Source organism: Schistocerca nitens, chromosome 5, assembly GCF_023898315.1.
Source record: "Schistocerca nitens isolate TAMUIC-IGC-003100 chromosome 5, iqSchNite1.1, whole genome shotgun sequence".
Taxonomy (NCBI): Eukaryota; Metazoa; Arthropoda; class Insecta; order Orthoptera; family Acrididae; genus Schistocerca; species Schistocerca nitens.
In genome coordinates this window covers 683,979,642-683,997,929 of record NC_064618.1, presented here as the reverse complement: position 1 = coordinate 683,997,929, position 18,288 = coordinate 683,979,642, and the positions used below count along the sequence as shown (strand labels likewise).

Genomic DNA, 18,288 nt, shown 5'->3' with positions numbered 1-18,288 from the left:
CACATCTTTCTCAAGAGATCGCTACCTGTTACCCGTATGTCTCCGCTTTCATTATGTATTGCCGTTGATAGTCAGCATATATGATGCAGCGTTGAAGCTTCTGATGATGAAACAACAATAGACGAACTACGAAAGAAGGAGAAAGGAACGAGTGCTTCGTTTGGTGTAAAATCGACGTCTATCTTATAAAGGAATCGTTGATCCCATGTTTCCTGTCTCAAAATCTGCATTACAACAATTCCACCATCTATTTTGATCACTTTCACAGATTCACCTGGGCTAACGTTTTCAAGTGAATTATCCTGAGATCCCCGAAATGTTTCATCACCAAAGACGTTAGTACTCACACTGAATTTTACATTTGCGTAACTGTGCAATGATTCGAGAGAGTCTGCGATTAAGGATGCATGCCATAATATGCCCGGAGGTGATATCGGGAAACATGTAAAGCCGAAGTCAGCGTTCTTTGACTGAGACTTGAAATTGGTTTCTCCTATATATTCGAAATATAAGAGTTGGCATTAGACTCCAAGAATAATGCATCATAAAGAAAATAGTACAGTTAGCGTATTGAACGGAACTGCTCGCATCGTGGTGCAAATCATTTCAATAATTTACGTGTGAATGTCATTGCTTCATTGTTTCCAGTATCTTAACTGCACTTACCAGACTCAATCGATCTGTTAACAGACTTCTTTGCACAGGAAATAAAATCAGGATTAGGGAGAGGATTGCAGATCTTACTCGTAGTCCCTGACTTATTTTAATTATTAGAATAGGAAGAGCAGGAGATTAGTGTTTAACATCCCGTGGACAACGAGGTCATTAGTGACAGAGCAGAAGCTGGGATTTGGGAACGATGGACAAGGAAAGCGGCCTTGCCCTTCCGAAGGAGCCATCCCAGTATTTGCCTTAAGTGATGTAGGAAAATCACAGAAAACCTAAATCAGGATGGCCGGACTCGTGTTTGAACTGTCGTCCTCCAGAATGCGAGTACAATGTGCTAACCACTGCGCTACCCCACTCTGTACTATTTAGCAGAATATGAAGGCAGTATTTATCACCTGTAAAGAGTTGAACGAAATGGATTCAAAGTTTACATCATGACTGAATGGCGGCAAGCACATTTACAGGAAAACAACACGGTTGCAGGACTTATAGCGGAGTTCTGAGCAAGCTTCTGACAAGATGCAGCGGATAAACACTTGGCTGCAAATTAAAACTGTGTGGCGGACCGAGACTCGAACTCGGGACCTTTGCCTTTCGCAGGAAAGTGCTCTACCCGCAAAAGGCAAAGGTCCCGAGTTCGAGTCTCGGTCCGGCACACAATTGTAATCTGTCGGGAAGTTTCATATCAGCGCACACTCCGCTGCAGAGTGAAAATCTCATTCTGGAACATCCCCCAGGCTGTGGCTACGCCATGTCTCCGCAATATCCTTTCTTCCAGGAGTGTTAGTTCTGCAAGGTACGCAAGAGAGCTTCTGTGAAGTTTGGAAAGTAGGAGACGAGGTACTGGAGGAAGTAAAGCTGTTAGGACGGGGCGTGAGTTGTGCTTGGGTAGCTCAGATGGTAGAGCACTTGCCCGCGAAAGGCATAGGTCCCAAGTTCGAGTCTCGGTCCGGCACACAGTTTTAATCTGCCAGGAAGTTTCATATCAGCGCACACTCCGCTGCAGAGTGAAAATCTCACTCTGGACTTTACTACAAAAATAAGTAATATTTGGGACTATGACGGTTCATGTCCTGTCTGATCACACAGATTGAGATTTTCCGTGATTCTGCGAAATCGCATACGGCAGATATGGAGATGACTCCTTTAAAAAGGAAAGACTTTATTTTCTTGCCCATCTATCCTTAATACGAGCCAGTACTCCGTTTATAATAAACACGTCTCGACAGGACGTTAAACCCCGATCTTTCAAGTATCATGTGCAAGATAAAACTGCGTAATATATTAGGACTCGAACCTGGATCGCTACCTTCGGAAATCCATTGTGAGATCAGAACACACTTCACAGATTGACACACAGCTCTTAACTTACCAGTAGTTCCTCTCCGTGTCTTACAAGCTGGCCTTCAATCTAAAGACAGACCGACACCTTCCACTTACCTCATAGCCAACCCTAGGTCCGCTTATGCAGGGAACGTTGTGCCAGATTTATTGCCTGCACGAGCGGGAAGACATGCGATATTGATTTCCACTTGGGGGCCCGCAGAGGGCACGGCCGCAGCGGCAGATGAGCGGACTGTACCGACGAGGCGGCACATGGCGTCAGCCAAGTTGGGCGCCGGGGCCTAACTGTGATGTAATGACCAGCTTTACTGTAATGAAGTACACCGCAAACTGCCGCCTGAATAACTAGCCATTCGCCAAGTTTGCCTGCTCATTACCCGGGCCGCGGTAATGGCCGTGCCACCCTCCCCCCCCCCCCCCCCTTACAGCTCCCAAGATGTCGCACAGTCACGTGACCGAGGTGGGGCTTCGATCTACCATCGGAGGCCGGCGCCTCGTCTGCAAGACGTCAGCGCGGATGCCAGGTCCTTTCACATTTGTAGCTCTCCCCGTATGCCGACGTTTTTTTAGGTCGACTTCTAGTTAGTAGGAATGATCGACAAAAGAGGCTTGTGCCACTGATTCACTTTTGAAACGAATCATAGGGGTAGTACCTACGGCCAGAGGAGATCCGTGACAGTTAAAGTGACTTCTTCTTAACTGCTAGTCCATCTAAACTGAACGCTACAAGAGAATAATGTTCAAATGTGTGTGAAATCTTATGGGACTTAACTGCTAAGGTCATCAGTCCCTAAGTTTACACACTACTTAACCTAAATTATCCTACGGACAAATAAACACACCCATGCCCGAGGGAGGACTCGAACCTCCGCCGGGACCAGCCGCACAGTCCAGGACTGCAGCGCCGGCCGGAGCGGCCGAGAGGTTCTAGGCGCTACAGTCTGAAACCGCGTGACCGCTACGGTCGCAGGTTTGAATCCTGCCTCGGGCATGGGTGTGTGTGATGTCCTTAGGTTAGTTAGGTTTAAGTAGTTCTAAGTTCTAGGGAACTGATGACCTTAGAAGTTAAGTCCCATAGGGCTCAGAGCCATTTGAACCAGGACTGAAGCGCCTGAGACCGCTCGGCTAATCCCGCGCGGCTACAAGAGAATAGAAAGATCGATCGCGCTATAATGATTGTTACTCGACAAAGCCAATCTTACACACCGTCGGGAACTAACTTGTTCACATGACTAGGTGCAGTTACTTGCTACATCTACATTTAGTCTACATACAATATCTGATGAAAAGCAAGGGGCACTCATATGGGGTGTGTCCAAACTTCCCCTAATGACGGCTTGGATTCTGCTAGAGATACTTACAATGAGGTGTCTGGATGTCTTCAAGAACCGAATCCAGAGTATGTGGTGATGTTGGACGTCGGGTCTCGAGCGAGGTCCAAGTTGTAAGGTAACCCAAAGATGTTCCATTCGGTTCAGCTCGGGACTCAGGGCAGGCGGCGCCATTCCAGGAATGTTGTTGTCCACCAGCCACAGCCTCGTAAATGCTGCTTTATGACATGGTGCGAACACACAATGTTGTAAAATGTGTTCATATCCTTCAACATTTAGCGTTATCTTGAGTGCAATAAGGGAACCACAGCCTAACCAATACATGTGGTGCCAGGCAATGTTCTACAGGCATTCGCCAAACTCAAACCTTCCCATCGGATTGCCTCATGGAACAGCGTGATTCTTCTCTCCAAATCATTCGTTTCCAATTATCCAATGTCCCGTCGCCTTGCTCTGCACACCGACTCAAGGGTCGCTTAGTACTGGCAACATAAAATGTATGCCAGACAGCTGTACAATCTTTTTAACTTCCTACGGAAAGTCATTCTACTATCTGGATTGCTGTTGGCACTTTGGAACTCTTTAGTGATCCCTTCCATTGATTTCATGCGATTTTGTATAACATACCCCCCAGCTCGTGGTCTTGCGGTAGCGTTCTCGCTTCCCGCGCACGAAGTCCCGGGTTCGATTCCCGGCGGGGCCAGTGATTTTTCCTGCCTCTTGATGACTGGGTGTTGTGTCGTCTTCATCATCATGATTCATCCCCATTACGGTCGGAGGAAGGCAATGGCAAACCACCTCCACTAGGACCTTGCCTAATACAGCGGTGCGGGTCTCCCGCATCGTCCCCTACGCTCCTCAGAGTATGGGACATCATCATCATCATCATCATCATCACCTCTCCAGTAGTCGATGTTCCCTCTCTGTTCAGTACATGAGGTCTGTCTGGTCATGGTTTAGCTTTCGTTGTGCCTTCGCGTTTCCAGGTCAGAATCACGTCACCAACAATAGCCTTGCGCAGCTTTAGAAGGGTTGAAACATCGCTGATGTTTCTGTTACTCGGGTGACATCAAATGATTCGTCTGCGTTCCAAGTCACTGAGCTCTCATTACTGGTCCATTCTGCTGTCACTGCTTCTTTACTGATAACACAGTAGGTCCCGCCTCCTTTTATACTGGCGGGTCCGCCTCTCGTGGTATCTAGTGGCCAATTCTGCATTACATAGCGGTATACGGACACTTGTGATCAGATAGCGCACGTACTCTGCAAACAATTTTAATTGCGTGTGAAAGGGTACTCTCCAGTGTACGTATCAGTTGTAGAGACTTATTCCCGTTATACCTCTACAAATTGTTACACCTAGGTAGGCCTACTCCCGCTTCAAAGGAATGTGTGTTGTTATCTTGCGCCATAAGCATGGTAAACGATCGCAGAAAAAGCCTCAGCGGGTGGCCGTGACGGCTCTGTTGACGTCATTAAATTTATTGGCGGCAAGAAGGAGAAAGGCGTGACAATGCTGACGGAAAAGGAAACGAAATATGCAAACGAACTGGTAAAGTTGAGCAAGCCGATGGTGCGTACATTACGAGGGCTATTCGCTTATTAACGTCCGATCGGTCACGAAATGGAAACCGTGGTGAAAATCCGATGAAGCTTTGCACATATGTGTTGGGCAGTGTCTCTAGTATGCACGTTGATCGCGTAACTTATCTGAGTGCATAGTGAGATCATAAAGGTACCTAGAAAATAGTGTCTCCCGCCAAGTATGAGAGCCTGCTGCGAGCTTTCGCCGTATTACCTGCAGCCCACAAAACGTCACTGTCACAGCCCGATAAAGGTAACTGTCATGCATTTCTTTCTTCATGAGAATCCTCGGCCGTACACTACATGGGCTATGAAGATGCTCTTGCGCCATTTTCGATGGGAAGTGTTTGATCACCGACCATACAGCCCGGACTTGACTCTGTCTGAGTTCCATCTCTGCTCCTATGAAACTCTGGTTATGAAGACGGCATTATGGCACAGACAACGAGCTACAGACCAAAGTAATGAATTGTTGGAGAGCACAGGCGGCTGCTTTATATGACGAGGGTATTGGAAAGTTGTTACAACGCCGCGGCGAATGTCTCAGTCGGAGCGGCGACTATGTACAGAAGTAGCGGGAAGGTGTAGTAGGTAACTGTTGCAAATAAAACATTTTTCATTTTCACTGTGGTTTCTATTTTGCGACCGATCGGACGTTAATAAACGAATAGCCCTCGTACTTCAGGAGAGAGACGGTGGCGAGGGGATTGGGATTCAAATATGAACCCCAAAGAAGAAGTAGCAAATTGCACACACAAATAATATCCCACTGACCATGTGAACAAATCTGTAATTAGTCAGTAATTTCCGCTATGTTGTGAACAATACAAATAAATACTAACGTTGCGGGAAATACTGAGCTTTTGTCGCTCAGAAATGTACCCTAAGGCCAGCAAGGAAACTACCGCGAAAAATTATAGTGTCTAGAGGATATGGTTTGAAAAAGGTGCCAAAGTAAACGAATCGTGTGCGAGTGAGACCATACTTTCAAAAAAGATACATTGCATTAAATTTTAACGTAAAAACGAAGAATGGTATTAAAGCCCTCGAGGCTTAAGTGCTAGTCAATGTTTAATTATCGTGCCTACTTGACGTTCGTATATATTCGTAAAGTTGTAGCGTTTTTCTGGGTTCTCCTTGCAATAATATTGGATTGCACGCTACTACTACGTCCACTCCCCTGTATCTCGAGCGTAAACAAGACGACGGTGACACCCTGGCCAAGTCTAGCGACTGAAACGTTTCTGTGGCAACGCTTCAATGGTTTTAGTCAGTACTGAAGGCAGTCTTCTGCATGTGAACGCTGGCGACAACTCTGTCAACTGTCAGGATCTTGGCTCGTCCATTGCGGTATAGTACGAACCATCGTGGTATTAAAAGAGCAGATGCCTGCACTGCCTGTCGTGGAGGAGAAAACCAAACACCTCAACCATTTTGATTTGAACAGAAGATACGGGGACGAGATATTTGATGAGTTACAGTTTGGTTTAGATATGGCGAGAGCATATAGAAAAGCTTTGCAAACTAAAATTTGCGCTGTGTATGGTGGAGAACGTTATTCTAAAAATTCGGAAGTCCCCAAAACACCTCAAAACAAGTGAAGAAACACTGTCTCCTTCAACTTTTACCTCGCGTATGGGTCCGACGACGAATTTAGAGGAGTACTGTCAGTCTTCCTTCCCGTGCACCACTCCCAAATAGAACAGTAAGTGGAAAAATACGACCATGTTTACCATGTTTGATGTAAAATGTTACTCATAAATGGGATGAAGGACTAAGAAAAGTCCCCATAAAAAAAGATCAATTATTCCAAAAGCATACGACACAGATATCATGACGTTTAGTATATTCTAATAACGCGCATTTGATTACAGGCTTTGGACAAAAATATGGATCTTATGACGCTTAGTGTAGTCTAATAATGCTCATGTGATTACAGTATTTGTATAAAAATCGCAAACCCGTTGCCATTCGAAATTGCTACCAGTCGTCTCGGCATGGTTAAGTAAAGGTCCTGTATGGTTTCCAAGGGAATCTCGCGCATTCTTCCTGCAAAATAGTGGCAAATTCAGGTGATGATGATGGGGGTGGCTAGCGATTATGTACCGTCTCTTTGAAGTAGACCACAAAGGGTCAATAATTTGGCATCAAATGATTGCAGTGGCCAGGAAAGACGCAATATTCACCCTCATGTTCACAGAACCAGTCCTGGTCGATGCTAGCTATGTGAACAGCGGTCACATAGCATTGTAACACAGCCCGTGGAGCACTACGATTCGGCTGTACAAATCATCACCGAACCCCTCGCCATGTTTCCTTTTGGCATGTAAACTCGACCAGAAGTTGAAAATGGTGTGAAACAAGACTCACTTCTTTCCATTGCTCCATAGTCCAGATTTCATGGCTTCGGCACCATGTATTCCTATTAAAGACATTTGCATCACTGGTGAATGACCTTGGAATTCCAGTTCTCCCTGGAATTCCCTAATTCTAGAGCTCACTTCATGTTATTTGGTGCTGACAGAATTCGCGAGTGCGACTTCCAGTTCTGCAGTGATTTTGCAGCTGTCGTGCTCTTATTTTTCATTACAATGCTCCTCAGTGACCATACATCACGATCCATCACCACACACTTCCGTTTGCGTTGTAACTCAGCATAACATACCCGCCCAGTCAGCCGTGCGGTCTAACGCACGGCTTTCCGGACTGGGAATGAGCGCCTGGTCCCCGGCAAGAATCCGCCCGGCTTACTTGTGTCGAGATCCTGTAAGCCGGCCAGTCTATGGATGGTTTTTAGGCGGTTTTCCATCTGCCTCGGCGAATGCGGGCTGGTTCCCCTTTTTCCGCCTCAGCTTCACTATGTCGGCGATTGCTGCCCAAACAAGTTCTACACGTACGCGTACACCACCATTACTCTACCACGCAAACATAGGGGCTACACTCGTGGTGCGAGACGTTCCCTGGGGGAGGGGGGGGGGGAGGGGGAGGGTTCCCCGCACAATAACCCTGAAAGAGTGGTTCGGTGTGGGGCGGTGGAGGGGAGAAGTGGACTGCAGTAGTCGTCGTGGGGTTGTGGACCAGCGCGGCTACGGAGGGGACGGAGCCTCTCCGCCGTTTGTAGGCCCCCGGTTAACATACAATACAATTCAGCATAACATGTTTTCCCGCTTTCCCCGTAGGCGGTATAAATTCTCGAGTGGTGCATCTTGAAACACCAAACATTTCATCCCTCTTGGTTACGGAAGCACTCACCACACGAGCACTAACAATTTGCCCACATTCGAGTTCACATAGCTCCGAAAAAATGCACTCACAGGTACGCAAATGGTTCAAATGGCTCTGAGCGCTATGGGACTTAACTTCTGAGGTCATCAGTCCCCTAGAACTTAGAACTACTTAAACCTAACTACCCTAAGGACATCACACACATCCATGCCCGAGGCAGGATTCGAACCTGCGACCGTAGTGGTCGCGCGGTCCAGACTGTAGCGCCTAGAACCGCTCGCCCACCCCGGCCGGCTCACAGGTACACCGAACACTGATTTGACCACGACTGATAATCCAGCGCATCGAGAACATTGCACAGATCCCGTTAGTCACCAAATACAACAGCGTAATTTGCAGGCTTGGCCAGCCTCTGCATGTTCAAGCGTGTATTTCTCGCGGTATTTCCATATTTTTGTCCAACTCTTGTGTCTGGGGATCGCTGAAATATTCTTTCATTCCATATAAATTTCCGGGTCTCATAATGCTGGAGAGGAAAATGAGTGCCACATAGAAGTGCACTGCGAAGACAAAACAACAGCCCGAGCCGACCCGGGATCTCGTCGCAGACCGACGCCGTACTTCAGCTTGCGGGAACGGAGATATGCTGCGACGCTGGTGAACCGGACTGTACGCCGTCCGCGAGATTTCATCTTGTCTTCCCGGGAACATCAGAAAAATAGAGTCCACTTTTCTTTCGGCCTTTTTACAAGCTTTATAGCAGCAATAATGACGGTATTAGGAACAGCGGCCGAGGATTGGTCGGCGCCAGAGGGCTGGCGCATGCGCACTCCGCGAAGTGGAGCAGGGAGCGGGGTGGCGCCCTATATAGGCGCTGCCAACATGGCGCCCGCGCGCACACGGCCGCAGGCGGGCCGAGCCACAGAGAGGGCTGCGCGCCACTCGTGCAGAACCCAGCTGCAAGCCGGCGTAGACGAGGGACCCAGGCACAGTAGTGATTGTCCGCACGCTCACCAAATACTGCATCAGAACTTTATTTGTGCATGTTATATGGGTGCTTCTAATACGGTACTGACATTTTTATATTTACGTCTTATCTCCGTTAAAAACCTTACGGTGGGAGGTGGAAAGTACTTTGAATACAACTAGCACTTCCCGCTTCCCAGTACCATTCGCGAATGGTGCGTGGGAGGAACGATTGTCGGCAAGGGCGCTCGCAGACTCTGAAACTCTAAAATTCCCGTTATTTTTATATAACTGAGCTGATCGGTCTCGAGACATGTCGCGCCATAAGAACTAAATTTTATAGAAGATTTTCAACCTTGAAGCAACACAGTCAACCGGTTGCAAATGGTTGTTTAGTACAATGACGTAGGTTTCGACACCTCCAATGAAAATTTAAAAGCCGTAAAGTTACATTGCGAGAAGGTAGAAGTTTAGAGCAGACATTCTCAACTCGAAATACTCCTTGCAAGGTGTACATACCAAAGGCTGGAACCTTTTTAATTTTTAATTTTTGACTGGAGCATGTCTGCTCTAAACTTTGACTACTGCCGTCTCGCAATGTAACTTTTCGGCTGTTCAATTTTCATTCTGATGAAGGCATCCTTAGAGGTGTCGAAAGCTAGGCCAATGTATGAAACAATTATTAGCTACCGGTTGGCTGTGTTATTTCTCCGCTGAAACTTACATACGGTTGCTGAAACACAGCCACGATCAAAACTAATTTACAGATGACATTAAAAACTTGCTATATCCCAGAAAACTGGTGGTTATTCACTCAGTATACAACTGTCTACTCCAGGGTATAGGGGGCGGGGGGGGGGGGGGGAGAGAGAGAATAGGGACGCGTATGATTGTCGATAAGCTTTAATGTGAGGTCGAATTTCTCTGATTTTCTCATCATTACGCATTACATGCATTGACCAAAAATGATAGTGCATTGAGAATGGCTAGTTTCTAGCTGAAATCTAGATCTGCCAATAAAAATTCCAAAGGACAACTGATAGCTGAAATCTATTATTTACAAGTCAAAATGACAGTCGCTGCGTGCAACGGCCTCTGAATAGAGGGTAACCTGACAGTATATTATGTTACTTGAGTCTTCTACAACGGACAAGGGCTACTGCACTGTAATCAGTGTCTCCGAAATACTTTTGCCGTTGTTAAACTATGGCGTTGTTCTTTGGATCTAGTCAAGCAACTCTATTAACCCTTCCCGATAAGGCTCCCAAACTGAAGAGCGCTGTTCAAGATTGGGTCAAACGAGCGTATTGCAAGCCATTTCTTCCGTGGATGAGTTTCATCTCAGTCCGATATTTGCCGTTCCTCTTGCTGGCATCCCTCATAAGCGCTAGGTCGCCCCTAAAGGATGCTTCTACGTATTTTTGGGTTGTTGCTGTTTTAACCTTGTTTATGGACTCACCGTTTAATATGCACCTGAAGATGTGACATATCTTAAAACTGGGTCATGCTTTCCTCTTTTAGAAATAAATAATTTTTATAACTGTAGCGGATTTTACCATTGCTGTAGTGGTTATTGGTTGTGTTCATCGGCGCTAATGTAATGGAACGATAATGTGTCTTTACGGCTATTTATGCGCGATATGTTGCCTTTATTTATTTTTAGGATCAAGTGGCAATCTCCGCACGAAGCGTCAATCCACTGCAGATCTTCCTGCATTTTGCTGCAGTTTTCTGATGCCTACCAAAGTCCTTTACAACATTTACATCCGAGAATAGCTTCACGGTGCATACGACGGCATGCCGCACGTAGTTTGTGTATTTATCGTGAAGTCTCCCCTGGGCCACTACTGTAGTTACTTTTTCACATAACAAATTTGTACCCTTAAGAACGATCTATTCTACCTGCTAAGACGCTCTGAATCAAATGTCAAAGCCGGTGCCATATTCTGTAAGCTTGTACTGTATGTCTTCCTAGAGTTACGGAACTTGAGTGCTTTAACTTGGATGAAGTCACCCACCGCCCTCTGGATCTCATGGAAGAATAGAAAAAGATCTGAATGGATCTCCTGTGCTGCAGCGTAGTGTGCGCTGCTTTAAACTCACCGACAGATAGAAACTGTGTGCCGGAACGGGACACAAACCTGGATCCGTACCTCTCACGTGTAGAGCAATGCCGACTGCGCAGTCCGAGCTCAACGCAGATCGACTCAGTGCCTCAACTTGATACTAACTCTCCGCTAAGTGGGGGCACTTAGGAATACAATAGCCCACTTCCCGATAGCCAGGTTCCCGTGTTTGAGTCCGTAGACTGCACAGTGCTTCAGGTGCTATAAATGTTCAGTGGCTTATAAAACATGTTTCTTTCACATACTTTTTAATTGCGTTATATAATGTTTCCAAATATTTTACTGTATTACAGTTTTTTGTCTCGTTAGTGTTACGTAAAAATCTGTTTTTTCGAGCGCATGCTTCGTAAAGTTGAAATTATTGTTTGGTTCTTGTTACGTTTTTGTGATCTTATTAGTCCACGCATCATCCTAGCCTTGTACTCAGTTGACCTGTGTACACCGGGATGTCGATTTTCGGAGTTTTCGAGCATATTTCAGTCTCACTGTGCGTTGATTGTGCTTGGTGAATATGGTGTTGCCAATTTTCGCTGTGTAGTTTTCGGTTATTTTTCGTTTGTGTTGTGGTATCTGTGTGCAGTTTGATATTCCTTCGTTGTTATGTGGGTACGTGTGTCACTTAATCGTAGCCGGCCGGGGTGGTTGAGCGGTTCTAGGCGCTACATTCTGGAACCTCGCGACCGCTACGGTCGCAGGTTCGAATCCTGCCTCGGGCATGGATGCATGTGATGTCCTTAGGTTAGTTAGGTTTAAGTAGTTCTAAGTTCTAGGGGACTGATGACCTCAGAAGTTAAGTCCCATAGTGCTCAGAGCCATTTTTGAACTTAATCGTAAGTAGGACCAAGTAGTAATTTAACATTACGAAACATTTGGTGCAAAAAGTTGTTTCTTACCTAATAATAAGAGAATAACAAAAAAGTGTAATTCAGTAAACTATATGTTAACATTACATAACGCAATTATTACATATGTGAAACAAACATGTATTTATAATAAAATGGAGCGTTAGAACAAAACAACACTTAGTTGCATATACGGACCACATTTCCAAGAATGTAGAAGCTGTTGAAGAACGACAGAAAGCACATTACTCACAATCCACTTTGGCTTGACGCAGCAGGAGGGCTAAAATGTTCTAAAATTAGAATACAGTTTCTGTTGCAAGTGTTTTATTAGTAATGATGTGTTTCGTGCGTTAGCGGATCCTCAGATTATCTGTAATTAGTAATAACATTCCTGTTACATAACACTTTATTCACAAACCTATCACCGATCAATGGTATAGCTACGCTAGAGATGAGAAGTAAAGTGATTCACTTGCCTTGAATAACGGAGACCGCCTTACTCATGTTTAAACTCGATACTTTCACTAACTTGTATTCTCACGTCGTTCTACCGTGTGGTCCTATTCGCTTCAACATACGCGTTGTCTAGAGCAAGCAATATTTGTTTACCACTATGATTCATGGGTCTGATCACTAACCTTTCTTTGAACCGCACATTGCCAGGTTGGTGAGTTCCTTTTGGTTCCTAATCCTGAGCTCATGCCGATTTAATTGCTTGTTGACGTTTCAGTTTTACACTTCTAACTCAGATGTTTTCACTTGCCATTTCGTGGTTTCCTTTCTCTGTGTTTGACGACGTGGTCTTTGCTTTTACGTCGTCATATCAATGGTTTTTGAACATGACTAATGCGGTTTCTCTGTTCAAGAGAAGTGAATCACTTCGCTTCTCACCTTTAGCTTATCTATCTCATTAATTGCTACTAGATGGTTTTGCGAATAAACTGTTATGTGACCAAGTTGTTATCACTAATTAAAGATAATCGTAAATCCGTCAACCGTGCGAAATCATTATTACTAAATGCACAAGTGCTGAAGAATGAGAAAATCTAACTAGAAGTTAAAATTTAATGAATCCACCATCAGTTTAACCTATCCTGGCCGTAGGAGATGTACAAGTTGTATCAGAGTTCAATGTGAAAAGTGACACTGATGAAAGTATACAGTAATAGAAGCAAAAGCGTTCCAGTGATCATGGTCTGCAAAAGAACCGCTTGCACTGCGAATGTGTCCTTACTGCCCGTCACTGATTTCCGTATGAAAAATTGTCCCAGTTAGTACAAATGCGTATAAAATATAGAAATTCCGTTTAAGTCCTCATCTAATTGTGCTCAAACTTCATCCGCGGCCCATGGTTGGGGAATGCGGTACAAGCATGATGGGACATCGGCACACTGTTGTGGGGCGAAATTTAACGTCCCAATATGGCTCCACATGGATAACTCAGGAGTGGCCTGTACGTTGGCCGCCAAGATCATCTGACCTCAATCATCTGGATATTTCTGTCTGGGCTCATCTCAAAAGTGAAGTGTATTGCACCATCGTTGACATGATTGAAGAACTGAGACAGTGAATTATAATCTTGTTAAGATTTAGTTGATGATTGGGGATGTTTGAAAGAATTCATAGCTCACTGTAGACACATGTGCAATATTGCATCCAAATGCGGGGATGATACGGGGAACATTTTCCTGAACGGGTACGAATGGTCAGCGAACTGTAACAAGTAACGTGCTGAGGCAATATTTTATTGTTTTGAAGTTACACTCGGGGTGAAATTTCAGACCAATTGGAGTATGATTTAAAGGAAAAGTCTGGATTTCAAATACTTAAGTATTATAGGGCCCATCTCAAGGTCTCTCGTATTTGGAGAGGCCGCTGTATGAACTGTGGCGGGGATACTGATGTGGACATGGTATCGATCGATAGCGGTATACTTGTCATTTTCAGTGAGTGCAATGGCTTAGCTAGATAAGCATCGTGCTTTTCTTGTGGAGGACTGTATTCGTAATCGTGCTTCTGTGATTACTACTTAGTTCTGTGATTACTACTCAGCGAACATTTCGCATTCGGTCCGAACTTGATCGACATGATTCTATTCCTTATAGAAAAACTATTGGAGTTTGACTATCAGACTTTACAGCATCAGGCCCTTCACTGAATAGGAAACTACTGGTCGGCTTCGGTCTACCACAACGCCAGAAAATGTGGTACTGTGAGGTACCGTAAGTAAACAAAATTTCCGCTACTGAGCGTCACAAAACAACTCAGGAACTTCACCAGGACCACGTCTCAGCCATCGTGCGACAGTCCGGTACGCCGTTGCTGAATTTGGTGTAGGGGTCCGTATTTTTTGAAGAAGATGGCGTGACGATAACGGTTAATTAAAATCGCATGATGGAGATGTTCCTCCGAACTAAGTTAAACCATTTCGTCGGGGACCATAAAGAGTGAGAAATCTGATTCCAACAAGACGGAGCCATAGCTCACACTTCTCGGCATTCCCTACAAATTTTGAGAGAGCTGTTTTCTCAGCGTCTTCTCTCTTCACAAAGAGACATCGCTTGGCCCCTAAAATTACCCGATTTATCACCGAGTAGTTTTTTTTTTCTTTGGGGAGATTTAAAGGCTCAAGTGTGCAGATGTCTCCTCACAATCCAGAAACCACTTAAGGAGGCCGTCGCCAAGGAAATGGGTGCCATTCCATCGGGAATGGCACGCAGAACTACGGACAGATTCCGGGTAAGTCTTCGCCAATGTTTCAACAAAGGAGGAAGCCATTTACCGGACATAATGTTAAAAACCAGCTAATGTAAAATGGCATAGTATCTGTTGTTCGCAAATAGATGTATTTTCTCTGTATCTTTGTTTCCCTCTGATTACTCTCTGAAACTAGGCGAGTCTTTTTGCCGGCCCCTTTATTTAGAATAGTCATTTTGATGTCAATGGCAGTGCGTGACCACACATTCGTGACTATTTCACAAACAACTGGATTGCCGACCCATCTTTACTGGAACGCTTTTGCTGCACATTTTCACCCGTATCAGTTACCGCTATTGATTATGGTAAGCCCTGTAAACATACTGAATTACATGCACTGGCATTTGAGTGAGGTCTGGAAGCCTTGTTGTGACGACTGCTCGCCGAGAGCAGAGAATTCTGACTCGAATCCCGGCCTGGCACAACGTTTCGCGACGCACCCGTTACGTTAGGAGATAGCTCCCCTAATACTGGAAGCCGCCGGCAGCGCTCACGGCTGACGGTAGTGTACTGCGGTGTTGCAGTGGGCCCGGCGAGCATGTCGCTGGTGGACAAGGACGGCAAGAAGAAGCACACGAGGCCCACCTTCAGCGGGCAGCAGATCTTCGCGCTGGAGAAGACCTTCGAGCAGACCAAGTACCTAGCGGGGCCCGAGCGCGCCAAGCTGGCCTACGCCCTCGGCATGACCGAGTCTCAGGTCAAGGTGAGTCACTATTCCAGCCATATTTCTCTCACTCTCAAATTCCTGAGACTTATACCTCTCCTTAGAGAAATTTCTTTAATTCCATCACAATGGAGATTAACACTGTATGGCCCACAACTGCGGTGTTCCCACTGGTTCTTACCAAAGACAAATCATCAAACAGCACTATGTTTTCAGAAGTTGTTATTTTATTTTCACGACCAATTTCCGCGTCTCACTAGTGCCATCTTCAGGCCTCTATGCACTCCGTTTATAGAGGATCAGCTACATCGAAGCATGCATAACTGGAGACATCAGTACAGGCATTCCGTGAATTTCTTTTGTGGAGTGTGTACTTCGATGACTTGACAACAACTGAAAGTTGTTATCAAATCTTCAAACTGCACACTCCACAAAAAATTCACGGAATCCAGGAATTGATGACTCCGATTACGCATGCATCGCTGTAACTGTTTATACATGGGGTGCATAAGGTCCAGAAGACGGCACTAAGGAGATGCCGAAACTGGTACTATGCATAAAATAACAACTTCTGAAATCATGCGGCTGTTTGGTCAATTTTTTTAGATGAATATCTGACCGGCAGCTGTCTTGTATCCACAATGGATCCACAGAGATTTCCAGTGTTTGGTCAGGTCGTAAATGTGTTGTTCCGCTATTAGATAGTGAACAGTGGTCACATCCATGGTATGTGTAACTTCAGCATCTATTCATAGGACTTCACATGAAACAGCTACCTGCTGACATAAGCTTCAACGCAGTGGCTGGCGTTACAGAAGAGTTCTTTACTAAAATGTGTCATTTAAGATGATGTGAACAGTAGTTACAGATTAATGAGTCCAGGATTTTTAAAAGAGCATTACTAATACAATCTCAGCGATTAGAGGAAGGAAAAACACGAATCTGCTCTCACTTCAAATAAACCTACTAATATACAACAAACATTAATATCTAGCATAAAAGTTGTGATATTATCCACAGTACAGTCTTAGCTGCTGTACCACGTGCCCTATACACGACTGGTCTCCATCTAACTGTGCTTGGACTGCTTCACAGGTAGATAATTCATTTACCTTCTACGAGGTGGATCCGTAAATAGAAACCGCGCAGTTCACATTTCCGCCCGGCAATGTCGCTGAAGCTTCCACAATTTCCGTAAATAAACTGCGCAACCAAATTAAAGGATCATCTTTTCGCAACCATGTAATTGTCTCCCATGGCGACGCGCAAGTGTGGCTCAAAGGTGCCTACAACATTCCTCTGTAATGGTCCAAAAGCGTATCAATGTGACTCCACCCTCGGGGACGACGATGCTTCGAACAGCAAGCAGTCGACACATGCAGAAAAAATGGCCTAAGCTCAGTTCGTCTGTGCTGTAAGATGGATTAATAATGCCACATCGACCCCAAATTTCACAATTCTGACCAACACCTCCGTGGACGTGTCCCACGATTTGAAGTGCGTTAGGCAACCCCTTCGGCACCCCTTACGTGGAGTTTACCTACCTTCAGACGCTAGAGCAGCCCCGAGGCTGAATTGATGTAAACGTTTCTGACAAGTAGCCTACATCAATAAAGTGCGTGGGTGACTCCGAGTTTGTTGCCAAACTGGAGTGGGGGGCGGAGATTCTTAGAGGGACTCTACGCCGTTTTATTCAAGCGCAGACTAATATTGCACACCCACCCCCTCCCCGCCCACCGTCCCATGATCACGACACTCAGGAGCGCTCGAAACAGGAGAGCTGAAAAGTATAAACATGCTTTACTGCTTCGGATCACATTAAAATTTCGTCGAAGGTTTTTGAACGGCGGTTATATGCCAGAGCAAAAACTGCGATCCTACTACACTTCAAAGGGATCAAATTAATTTCAATGGGATTTCAGCCCCACTATGTCCTTCGAGTAGCGCTGAAATGCGCAGGGGGTGACAGCAATGTCGAACATTGGTAAGAACGTCGTCCTGTTGCTTATCACATGACGAAATGTCGTTTTTGAGTGCGAAATGATAAATCAGTTTTATGTTATGTTTCTTATAACGTCGGCAGGAATTTCCATCCTTCCATTCTTCGAAGCTCGTGTGTGTAATACACACAAACACCCTGTATACTCCATCATCCGAAACAACACAGCTGCTCAGCACGAGACTAAATGACGCCTGGTGGCGTTATGCACGTGAGGCGGTAAGAGAAGTATGTATGTAAGTGGAGCAGAGACGAACGGGGACTCATTCTAGAGTCGATACAGGCCTTAAACTAGGAAATCCACTGATGTAAGCGACTTTAAGAAAGCGTAGATTGTTATTACGCTGCGCTTCGGGGCGAAGCTAGTCAATTGTCCACGTGCTACTGTCGTGAACATCTAAGACTAGTGGCTTCTTCTTCATGTGCCGTCTCCTCTAAGAAGGTTGGCTGTCATCATGGCAATTTCTGATCTTGATTTGGCCGATCTAAGGAGTTCTGACGTTGAACAGTTGTACCAATTTTTTAGATTGTCAATCCAGGATGTCCGTCTTCTACCCCTCGTTCTCTTCCCACAAATTTTCTCTTCTAGTATTATTCGCAATATTTTGTAATTTACTCCCCTAATAACATGGCCTAAATATTGTAGCTTCCTTACTTAAATAGTTTTAATTAATTCTTTTTCCTTTCCCATTCTTCTTAGGACATCTTGATTAGTAATCCTCGACACCCAACTAATTCTAAGTATTCTTCTATATGCCCACAGTTCAAAAGCTTCTAA

The 18,288-nt window shown here is 45.2% G+C and overlaps 1 protein-coding gene across 1 annotated transcript in view; it reads left to right on the top strand.

Moving 5' to 3' along the window:
- Nucleotides 1–18,288, top strand: part of LOC126260656 (homeobox protein Nkx-6.1-like) — a 251,246-nt gene that overhangs the window by 132,619 nt on the left and 100,339 nt on the right. The window contains exon 2 of the mRNA XM_049957992.1: nucleotides 15,372–15,550. Coding sequence (XP_049813949.1) covers nucleotides 15,372–15,550 — 179 coding nt within the window. The remainder of the gene's footprint in view (nucleotides 1–15,371; nucleotides 15,551–18,288) is intronic.